The sequence below is a fragment of the Chelonia mydas genome, chromosome 14 (assembly GCF_015237465.2).
Source record: "Chelonia mydas isolate rCheMyd1 chromosome 14, rCheMyd1.pri.v2, whole genome shotgun sequence".
NCBI classification, from domain to species: Eukaryota; Metazoa; Chordata; order Testudines; family Cheloniidae; genus Chelonia; species Chelonia mydas.
This window is the reverse complement of record NC_051254.2, coordinates 43,253,949-43,265,111: the sequence shown is the minus strand read 5'-3', so window position 1 is coordinate 43,265,111 and position 11,163 is coordinate 43,253,949. Positions and strand designations below refer to the sequence as shown.

Below are 11,163 nucleotides of genomic sequence, written 5' to 3'. Positions count from 1 at the left end.
CGCTACTGGGGGGGTGTCCCTGCTGCCCCTGCGGCTGTGCTGTGTGGGGGAGTTGTGGGGGGTACATTGTGTGGGGGGTGGGGCTGGGGGCATGTGGAGGGGGGCAGGTATGGGGTGTGTGTGTGGGGCGGGGGCGTTGTGGGGTGGGTGTGTGTGGAGGGGGCAGGTTTGGGGTGTCGGGGGGTACGTGTGTGGGAGGGGGGTGTGGGGGGTATGTGTGTGGGCGGGGGGGTGGGCGGGGTTGTGTGGAGAGGGGCAAGTATGGGGTGTAGGGGGGTACGTGTGTGGGGCGAGGGGTGTGGGGGGTACGTGTGTGGGCGGGGGTGTGGAGAGGGGAGGTATGGGGTGTCGGGGGGGTTACGTGTGTGGGGCAGGGGGCGTGTGGGGGGTATGTGTGGGGTGGGGGGCGTGTCTGGTCTCGTCCCCACCGGCTCAGCCCCCCCCTAGCCCCGGAGGCTGCCACCGATGGCGGCGTACGTGACGATTTCGCCCGCGGGCGCGGGCGCCGACCCAGCTTCACCCTCAGCTCGGCGTAGCTCAGCTCCGGGGCCGGGGCCTAGGGCGAGACGGACCCATCAGCCCCCCTCAGACCCGTCAGACCCCCCCCCCAGACCCCTCCACCCCCCCCCGACCCGTCAGACGCCCCCCACAGACCCTCAACCCCCCTGGACCCGTCAGCCCCCCTCCAGACCCGTCAGACCCCCCCACAGACCCCCTCAGTCCCCCCGGACCTGTCAGACCCCCCCCACAGACCTCTCCACCCCCCCACAGACCGTCCGACCCCCCCACAGACCCCTAACCCCCCTGGACCCGTCAGACCCCCCAGACCCGTCAGACCCCCCCCAGACCCCTCCACCCCCCCCAGACCCATCAGACCCCCCCAGACCCATCCGACCCCCCCCACAGACCCCTCAACCCCCCCAGACCCATCAGCCCCCCTCAGACCCCGTCAGACCCCCCACAGACCCCTCCACCCCCCCAGACCCATCAGCCCCCCTCAGACCCGTCAGACCCCCCCCCACAGACCCTCCACCCCCCCCAGACCCATCAGCCCCCCCTCAGACCCGTCAGACCCCCCCACAGACCCCCTCCACCCCCCCCCAGAACCCATCAGCCCTCCCCAGACCCGTCAGACCCCCCCCACAGACCCCTCAACCCCCTGGACCCGCCAGCCCCCCTCAGACCCGTCAGACCCCCCCACAGACCCCTCCAGCCCCCCCAGACCCATCAGCCCCCCTCAGACCCGTCAGACCCCCCCACAGACCCCTCCACCCTCCACAGACCCGTCAGCCCCCCCAGAACCGTCAGACCCCCCCCAGACCCCTCCACCCCCCCCGACCCGTCAGCCCCCCCCAGACCCGTCAGACCCCCCCACAGACCCCTCAACCCCCCTGGACCCGTCAGACCCCCCAGACCCATCAGACCCCCCACAGAACCCCCTCCAGCCCCCCGACCCATCAGCCCCCCTCAGACCCGTCAGACCCCCCCACAGACCCCTCCAGCCCCCCCAGACCCATCAGCCCCCCTCAGACCCCTCCACCCCCCCAGACCCATCAGCCCCCCCTCAGACCCGTCAGACCCCCCCACAGACCCCTCCACCCCCCCCAGACCCATCAGCCCCCCTCAGACCCGTCAGACCCCCCCACAGACCCCTCCACCCCCCCCAGACCCTTCAGCCCCCCCCAGACCCGTCAGACCCCCCCACAGACCCCTCAACCCCCTGGACCCGCCAGCCCCCCTCAGACCCGTCAGACCCCCCCACAGACCCCTCCAGCCCCCCCAGACCCATCAGCCCCCCTCAGACCCGTCAGACCCCCCCACAGACCCCTCCACCCCCCACAGACCCGTCAGCCCCCCCAGACCCGTCAGACCCCCCCCACAGACCTCTCCACCCCCCACAGACCCGTCCGACCCCCCCACAGACCCCTCAAACCCCCCTGGACCCGTCAGACCCCCCAGACCCGTCAGACCCCCCACAGACCCCCTCAGCCCCCCCCCGGACCCGTCAGCCCCCCCCCCGGACCCATCCAACCCCCCCACAGACCCCTCAACCCCACCGGACCCGTCAGACCCCCCCAGACCCGTCAGGACCCCCCAGACCCCGTCAGACCCCACCACAAACCTGTCAGACCCCCCACACAGACCCCTCAACCCCCCTCACAGACCCATCAGACCCCCCCAGACCTATCAGACCCCCCACAGACCCCTCAACCCCCCCAGACCCAGACCCCACGTCCATCAGACCCCCCCAGACCCGTCAGGCCCCCCCCACAGCCCCGTCAGTGCCCCCCAGACCTGTCAGACCCCCCCCCATACAGACCTGTCAGCCCCCCTGGCCCCATCAGACCCCCCCACACCCAAACCTGTCAGCCCCCCCACTACAGACACCTCAACCCCCCCCTCACAGACCCGTCAGCCCCCCCCCCCACAGAGACCTGTCAGCCCCCCCACAGCCATCCCCAGCCAGGATTGTCCCCTCAGCTCTTCCCCCAGGTGATCCGCCCCCCACAGCCCTGCCACCCTCCTCAGACAGCACCCCCAGCCGGGATCAGCCCCCACATCCCGAGCCACCCCCTAGCCCAGGCTTGTCGTCCCCAACCCCTGCACCTCCGGCAGGGGAGCCCCCGACTCACAGATCCACCCCCCCGGATACTGGGCTGCCTGTCCCTGCAGACACCCCTCCATCCATCCCTCCATCCCCCCCACACATCCTTCCCTCCCTCCAGCCTCCCTCCATCCCCACCCCCCTTCCATCCATCCTGTGGGTCTCACTCTGGTCCCTCCCCTGCCCTCGGCCCTTGGGGTCCCCCTGCTGCTCACCCCCTTCGCTGCGTTCGCTAGGACCTTCGCCCCAAACCCCCCCATGGGGCAGGACCCTGCACCGGGCGTGGGGGAAGGGACCCCGTTCTGTGGGGCCCAGTGGGGTCTCACCTGCATTGGGGCTTCTGTCTGGGGTCCTACTTCTCTCCGGTCTGGGGGGGACATCATTAATGTAATTAATTAACCAGCAGGAGCTAGGAATCGCTAGTCAGCAGCCCAGAATCACAGCTCATCCAGTAGCCAATTAGAACAATCAGTAGCCAATTATAAAGTTCGTTGGCCTAATCAGCTCTCAGGAAGAGCCAATAATCAGTTCTTGGCATCAGCATAAATCAGCCGCCAACAACCAGTGACCAGCAGCTACCCAGCGCAGCCAACGCTAGCCAGTAGCCATTCATCAAGAATCAGTAGCCAGCCAGTAATCGATAATCACTAACGCGGCCGGCAGTCTGTGGTCATTAATAGGAGAGTGGTGATTGGCAGCCGACAGGGAGACAACAGGGATCAGTAGCCAGGAATTGATAATTAGTGGCCAATAGACAACTATGGGTAGAAGCCAATAAGCAGAAGCCATCAGCCAATGGGCAGTAGCCAGTCGTCAATAACCTTTAGACAATAATCAGTAGCCGTTAGTCAATTGCTGGTAGCCAGTAATCTAGTAAGAATCAAGAATCTTTAGCCAGGAACCAGGAGCCAAAACTTGATAATCGGTAGCCAGTGCTCAGCAGATAATAAATATTCAGTAGCCAGCAATCAATAATCAGTAGCCAATAATCGATAACCAGGAGCCAATTATCAATCAGTAGCTAGTAATCAATAGCCAATAATCAATATAATTAATCAATAGCCAATCAGTAGCTAATAATTAATAGTGAATAATCAATAACCAGGAGCCAATTGCCAATCAGAAGCCCATAATCAGTAACCAATAATCAATAATAAGTAGTCAATAGCCAATCAGTAACTAATAATAGCAAATAATCAATAACCAGGAGCCAATTATCCATCAGTAGCTCATAAGGTCCCCAGTCAGTGGTCAGGGTCAAAGTCAAGGTCCCCGGCTAGGGGTAGGGATGGAGTTTGGGGTCAGAGTTGGGGTCTCTGGTTGGGGATGGGGTCAGGATCAGAGTCTCTGGTTTGGGGAGGTTAGCAGTAGGGTCTGTGGTTGAGGCTTGGGGTTCGGGTCAGAGCTGGGGCTGAGGATCGGGGTCTCCGGTTGGGGGCAGCCCCCCCTCAATCTCCCTGTGACACCCTGGCACCTCACTATTCACCACTGTCGTGTAATTAGGATACGTGTTGTACAAAGTGCGCCGTGCAAGGTGTCCTTGTAACAGTCTCGATCTGCTGGACCGTCTGATCTCGTTGGACTGTGAGCGCGACCGTCGGGTGTGACGTTAGGAAGTTTGCCGGTGTGTGTGTGTTACTGAAACGCGTCGCAAGCCTGAGAACACCCACAAGCAGCCTTTCGGGTGCGACTGTGAAAAGGCCAATCAAGGTTAACGGCTCATTGAGAAACCTCTGGGAAACGCTGGTGAAAGGGCAGCTGGGAGGCTTTGCAGCTTGTCACAGCAGCTCAGTGCGAGAGGGAGCCCAGGCCGGCGGGTCGGGGGGCTCAGTGGTGCCCCAATTCCAGGGGGTGCCCGGGGGGGGACTCGTCCCACTCACCTCGTCTCCTCTTGTGGCAGATCAAAATCAGGGCGGCGACTCCGCCAGCAACCCCCACCGCCGCGCCCAAGCCCAAGCTGAGCATGCTCAGCGTTAGGGGGGCCGGTGGGGGGGGGCCTGGCGGGCGGTTGGGGAGAGAAGAAAAGAGGGAATGAGACGAAGCAGCCGGAGAAGGCAGGGAAGCTGGCGCTGACTCCTTCCCTGCGCCTCTCTGCACCCCTCCTTTCTTCTCTCCATTCGTTCCTTTCTCCCTCCCTTCATCCCCTCGCCCTTCCCTTGGTCTCACTTTTCATCCCCTCGTTCACTGTTTCATTCATTCTTTCATTTGTTTGTTACTCAGCCCCTCCTTCCGGCCCGTCTTTCGCGCGCTCCCCGGCTGCGCTTCTGCCTTCGCATCTTTCCCCCTCCCTCCGTCCTTTGTGGTCCACGACTCGCCCCCACGGCCTGCGCTCTGCCCCGACTCCGCCATCAGCCTCGCACTCAAAACCAGCCGCTAAGAACGACCCACAAATAACACTAACAGCCCCTTTTCCCCCTTTTCAATCCAGAACCACCACCCCCCGATCTAGCCACCAGACCCCACTCCCCACCCAGAGCCTGGAGAGAACCCAGGAGTCCTGGCTCCCAGCCCCCCCTGCTCTAACCACCAGACCCCACTCCCTTCCCAGAGCTGGGGAGAGAACCCAGGAGTCCTGGCCTGCCCTGGACTCACCCAGTTTCAGCACCTGGAGCCACGTCCCGTTCCCCGCCCCCTCTCCCACGGTGGGGATCTTCACCAGGCAGCGGTAGGTCCCGGTGTCGTAGGGTCTCAGGTCCCGCAGCTCCACGTCGGCTCTCCTCTCCCGCAGGAAGCTCCGGTCCCGGGCCCGGCTCACCCGGCCCCTGAACTCCTGGGTCTCGTTGCTCAGCTCCAGCCAGGTGCCCGCCACTTCCTTCACCCAGGTGTAGCTGCCCAGCCTGGGCTCCCGGGTGCTGTTGTAGGCGCAGGGCAGGGTGACGGAGCCGCCCTCGGTGCCCTGCACGGAGCTGGGCTGGGAGACCCACAGGCCCTGTGCCCAGGAACCTGAGGGATCAAAGGCCAAGGGTCAGCAGGACAGAAGACCCCATTCCTGTCCCAGAGCTGGGGAGAGAACCCAGGAGTCCTGGCTCCCAGCCCCCCTGTTCTAACCCACTAGACCCCACTCCTCTCCCAGAGCAGGGGAGAGAACCCAGGAGTCCTGGCTCCCAACCCACCCCTGCTCTAACCACCAGACCCCACTCCCCTCCCAGAGCTGGGGAGAGAACGCCGAGGGTTTGACCAGGCCTCCCTCGCCCATGGCCAGTGGACAACACTCAGCCATCGTGCCTGGTCTCCTCCCAGCACCCGACTGCACCCAACGACCGCCGGATTGTCTCTGGTCAACGCGTCTTCCAGGAAGGCCTCCAGGTTGGAGCTAGACAATCCACCGCTTCCCTTGGTGGGTCTTTCCAATGGTCCATCCCCCTCACTCTCAAACATTGGAGCCTTATTTCTAATGGGATTGTCTGGCTTTCATTTCCACCTTTGGGCCTTGGGCTGCCCTTCTCCGGTAGGAGAAAGCCCTTCGGGGCCGCGTATCATCGCCCTGAGAAGGTCCCTTCTCCATCTTCTGCCGGGTGCGCTGAACGGATGGAGCTTCTTACGTCTCCCACTCTCAGGCGTGTTTCTCCCACCCTCCAACCACTTGTGTGGCTGCCCTCTCTAAGGTCTCCACATCCGAGTCTTGTAGGACAATCCCCAACCTTGAGCTGCAGGGTCCGAGAGCTGCCCAATCCACCACGGCCGTAGGTAAGTTGCTCCGACGGTTAATTACCCCTCAACTGTTCAAAAGCTGAGCCGCGTTCCCCGTCTGAGTTTGTCTGGTGGAGCTCATTCAGCTGCAGTCTGCTGGATGGAGGAGCCCTCGAGTATCAGAAATCTTCCCCCTCCATCGTCGCCTTCCCTTGGATAAATCCACGTTTAACTCCCGGCTTTGGCCCTTCCGTCATTTACACGTATTCTCCAGATGAAGCACCCAAGACGCTCCAGTGATGTTGTTGCCAATTCTGGCGATTTTATCCCACTATCTGGTGTTTTTCTTCAACTCCTGGCTCTTGGTGTTGGGTGGATACGTAACGTGTTTACCAAAAAAACCCCAAAACCGGTTTCTAGCCCTTTGGGTTGTGGAGAAAACCCAGCAACACGATTGCGAAAGGGAAAGGCCTGTTTTTTCCCCAACGGAAAATCTTCGACGCGAACAGAAAGGCTTTGGCGTGGGCCTCTTTCAGGTTTGCAGCATTCGCAACACATGTTGGGTTCCTGGCTGAAACCCCTCAAATCTGGGATGAGGATTTAATGTAACGGAAAAGCCTTTTCCCACCGAAAAGCTTTTGGACGGAAGTTTTTTATCGACCCTCGCGGCTTGAAAATCAAGAGGCAAAGGAAGACAACTCCCAGCGGGATTACTTTTCACAACCGTGATTTTTTTCAAAGCCCGTCTCGTGACTCACGGAGCCGGACGTGTGCTTGGACATTGGAATTGGCCACTTAAGAAAACAGGGTGATCAACCAGCTCCGTGGGAGATATATTCGCTTGCTCACGGCGCCTGCATCCTCTTCAATGTAAGAGCACAACTTGTCCCGCGGAATCCAGTGAGCAGCAGCGCCAACCCCAGCCAGGATTTAACCTCCCCCCAAAATCATGAGATTTGCCTAAAATTCCCAAGATTTAGAAAAAAAGACGAAATCTTTGGCTACCTTTTGCGGGGTCGGAATTCACGGTTTTGAATGTTTCTCCACAATGCAAAATGCTAGGAACTTACTGGGGTTTTTTTAAAAGAAAAACTGACCTTTCCCCGTAGAACTGCAGAAGCCGAAAACACCGAATATCGTCAAAATAAAGCCGTGTCCTGGCAATTTGAGACTAAAGATGGTGATTTCTCTGCGGCCGTGAAATTCTCTGCCGGGGAGAATTGTTTGTTTCTGGCAAGTTGTTTCCATTTCTCATTCAATGACTGTCCTCGTTCAAACGCCAAGAAAACGTGGATTAGATAAAGATTAAATAATCCAGATTAGATTAAGATTAAGTCAAATAATCCCCATTCAGACCATCACACAGCCAGGATTCTGCAGATGCGGGCCCAAGGGGTTAACGTTGGACTTGGTACGTCTTTCTCGTGCACATTTTAGGGGAATCATTTGGGAGTTTTTGTCAACTTCTGTTGCTTTTTATCCACACCCCCCAAAAAATCTGGTGTCCAAAATGAAACATGTTGCTCAGAAAAAGGTATTCTCCATGGACATTTTTCAGCGGACACTGTTGGGGGTTTTCAAAACTGGGAGGGGGGAATCTTGGGTTTTCATCAAACCCTGTTACAGAATTATTTGGGGTTTTCTGGGCTTTGGAAAGGGCGAACGGTTGGTTGGAAAGGAGACAATACGTAAGCGGCTTTCGGTGATTTTCACTGCTTGGTTGGATGGGTTGGTTCATCTTTTCCCTGGATGTCTTGAGGAAACATTCTGGGGGTTTTCCACCCAAACGTCAACGCCCGAATGCCCCGAGGAGCTCGGCAGCGTCTCCCGGTCACCAAGAGAAGTCGGTCCCGGAACAGCTCTTACCTCGCCCGGCTTGTCAGACTTTGAAAAAGCCAAATTTGATTTGGGGGGAGCAAAAAAAACCCCAAAATTGAGATGAAAACCAGAAAAATGGAAGGGTTTTTGTCTCTTTCCGCCTGGATCCACGTTTCAGTGCAGCCGTGGCTGGCGGCCGCCTCGGGACCCGCTCAGGGTGTCAAGGGGGGATAGAGCGCCCGGGGGTCGGGGGGATCACATCAGACCAGGGAGGGCGAATTCCCTCTGGACGGGGCTGTGGCGAGAACGTAGCCGGGATGATGCCACCGGGCCTGGGGTCCAGGTTCAAACGGGCTGCGGGGGTGGTTGGCCGGGGCATGGCTGGACCCCCCTGGGTGGAGGCGGGTCGGGGGAGGGATGGACAGAATGTGGAGGGGGGGATGAAGCGATAACCCAGGAGGGGATCAGGGGACTTCCCCGCACCCAGGGGGGCGCCGAGGTGGGACCCCATTCCGGGGGGGAGGCCGATCTGCGGGAAGGGACGATTGTGCCCCTGGGTCCATCCCCGGCTGCAGGACCCCTGGGGTGGGGGGCAGGAGGGGCAGGGTCCCCCTTACCGGAGCAGCTGAGCAGGCAAAGGCAAAGCCGGGGCAGAGCCATGGGTCCGGGTGGCTGCAGGGGTCACGGAGTGAGACCCCGACCCCACGCGGCGGCAGGATCCAGGCAGCCCCCACCGGACGTGAGTCACAGAAACCAGAGCGAGCGGGGCCCAGACAGCGACGCCTACGCTGGGCCGGAAACCGCCCTCCCCGCCCCCCCGCCAGGCCCCTCTGCCCCCGGCCCTGCTGGTGCCCCTCACTCCCGACCCACAGCCCCCTGCCAGCCCAGCCCTGACCCCCCCAGCTCTGCCGGTGCCCCTCACTCCCGACCCACAGCCCCCTGCCCCCCCATGCCCTGCCGGTGCCCCTCACTCCCGACCCGCAGCCCCCTGCCAGCCCAGCCCTGACCCCCCCAGCTCTGCCGGTGCCCCTCACTCCCGACCCGCAGCCCCCTGCCAGCCCAGCCCTGCCCCCCATGCCCTGCCGGTGCCCCTCACTCCCGACCCGCAGCCCCCTGCCAGCCCAGCCCTGCCCCCCATGCCCTGCCGGTGACCCTCACTCACAACCCGCAGCCCCCTGCCCGCCCAGCCCTGCCCCCCATGCCCTGCCGGTGACCCTCACTCACAACCCACAGCCCCCTGCCCCCCCATGCCCTGCCGGTGCCCCTCACTCCCGACCTGCAGCCCCCTGCTAGCCCAGCCCTGCCTCCCCCCTGCCCCTCACTCCCGACCCACAGCCCCCTGCCAGCCCAGCCCTGCCCCCCATGCCCTGCCGGTGCCCCTCACTCCCGACCCGCAGGCCCTGCTAGCCCAGCCTTGCCCCCCCCAGCCCTGCCGGTGCCCCTCACTCCCGACCCGCAGCCCCCTGCCAGCCCAGCCCTGCCCCCCATGCCCTGCCGGTGCCCCTCACTCCCAACCCGCAGCCCCTGCTAGCCCAGCCCTGCCCCCCATGCCCTGCCAGTGCCCCTCACTCCCGACCCCCAGCCCCCCGGGCTCTGCACCTGAGCTGTCTCTGTGGTTCACACACTCGCCGAGGCATCGAGCGTCTGGCACCAGACGGGGCCGTGGTCAGCAGCCCGGCGCAGAGATGCTGACCACGGGGCGGGGGGGCACGCGGGGCCTCTCGCTGTGTTGCAGGTCGGGGCCGGGGGCCGACAGGGCCCCTGTGGGCTCCAGGCTGACGCACAAACCCGCTGGGCTCAGCACGGGCGGCCGCGAGGCGTTTCCTCTGCAACCCCAACCCCCGGCTCCCAGCTGCCCAGGTCTGCAGCCTCGGCCAGCACCCAGGGGCTGCGGGTCGGGAGTGAGGGGCACCGGCAGGGCTGGGGGGGCAGGGCTGGGCTAGCAGGGGGCTGCGGGTCGGGAGTGAGGGGCACCGGCAGGGCTGTGGGGGGCAGGGCTGGGCTGGCAGGGGGCTGCGGGTCGGGAGTGAGGGGCACCGGGAGATGTGGGGGGGCAGGGCTTGGCTAGCAGGGGCTGCGGGTCAGGAGTGAGGGGCACCGGCAGGGCTTGGGGGGGCAGGGCTGGGCTAGCAGGGGGCTGCGGGTCGGGAGTGAGGGGCACCGGCAGGGCTGTGGGGGGCAGGGCTGGGCTGGCAGGGGGCTGCAGGTCGGGGGTGAGGGGCACCGGCAGAGCTGAGGGGGGCAGGGCTGGGCTGGCAGGGGCTGCGGGTCAGGAGTGAGGGGCACCGGCAGGGCTTGGGGGGGCAGGGCTGGGCTAGCAGGGGCTGCAGGTCGGGGGTGAGGGGCATCGGGAGATGGGTGGGGGGTCTCCCCGCATTAGACTCATTTCTCGGCCCCGGGACTTTGTTCCACGTGAACTGAGTTGCTCCAGGAAACCTCAAAAATAAAAATATTTCAACGGGGCAAAAGTCAGAAATCACACGCTTGGGTCAGGGAGGGGCATCGGCCTCGAACCCCAGGCCCTGTGTCCCATCCCCCCCGACCCACCAGGACTCCTGGGTTCTTTCTCCTGCTCTGGGAGGGGAGTGGTGTCTAGTGGTTAGAGCTGGGTGTGGGGGGAGGGGAGTCAGGGCGCCTCGTGCCTCAGTTTACCCCTTTTGGCGTGATTTCTGGGTGCCTGGCAGGAGGCAGGGGGCTTTGCCAGGAGGAAGCGGATAAACCTCAGAGCCGGGTGGGGAAACCCCTGGCCCCACCCGCCCACCCCCGGGGGTATGAGGCGAGCGACGTTGAGCCGCGGAAGCTCTCGCACCCAGGACCCCTCCCTCCCTTGGCCCAGCGACACCCTCCCCTGGCTGCCCTTCCTGGCACTGGCCGGCGCCTTCCGCCCCAACCCCGAGTTGGGGGGCCTGGCCCCCCGTGACTTCACCGACGCCGACGTCACCCAGCTGGGCGCCCTGCGGGCCGTGGCCTGGTTCCTGGAGAGGAACCCGCCCGCCGGGAGGCCCCCCCATGGCCCCCGGGACGCTGGACGACATGCAGCCGCTCACGGCCAGCAGGCTCTTCAAGGCCTATTTCCAAGGTGGGGAGAGAACCCAGGCGTCCTGGCTTCC

The 11,163-nt window shown here is 63.2% G+C and overlaps 1 protein-coding gene across 1 annotated transcript; it reads right to left on the bottom strand.

Annotated features, from left to right (window-relative positions):
- Positions 1-443: 443 nt before the first annotated feature.
- LOC122462818 (natural cytotoxicity triggering receptor 3-like) lies at positions 444-11,088 on the bottom strand. Its single transcript, XM_043527623.1, has 3 exons — positions 10,980-11,088; positions 5,198-5,548; positions 444-556 (listed from the first exon to the last, which is right to left on the bottom strand). The coding sequence occupies exons 1-3, from the start codon at positions 11,086-11,088 to the stop codon at positions 444-446; spliced, it is 573 nt and encodes a 190-aa protein (XP_043383558.1).
- Positions 11,089-11,163: the final 75 nt, after the last annotated feature.

Bases quoted from the DNA above. Each gene is read 5' to 3' on its own strand.
- LOC122462818 (XM_043527623.1), bottom strand. From the start codon at position 11,088: ATGTCGTCCAGCGTCCCGGGGGCCATGGGGGGGCCTCCCGGCGGGCGG. The intron at 5,549-10,979 runs GTGAAGTCACGG...TTGATCCCTCAG, and splicing joins GCTGGGTGACGTCGGCGTCG to GTTCCTGGGCACAGGGCCTG. The intron at 557-5,197 runs GTGAGTCCAGGG...GTCTCGCCCTAG, and splicing joins GCTCCAGGTGCTGAAACTGG to GCCCCGGCCCCGGAGCTGAG.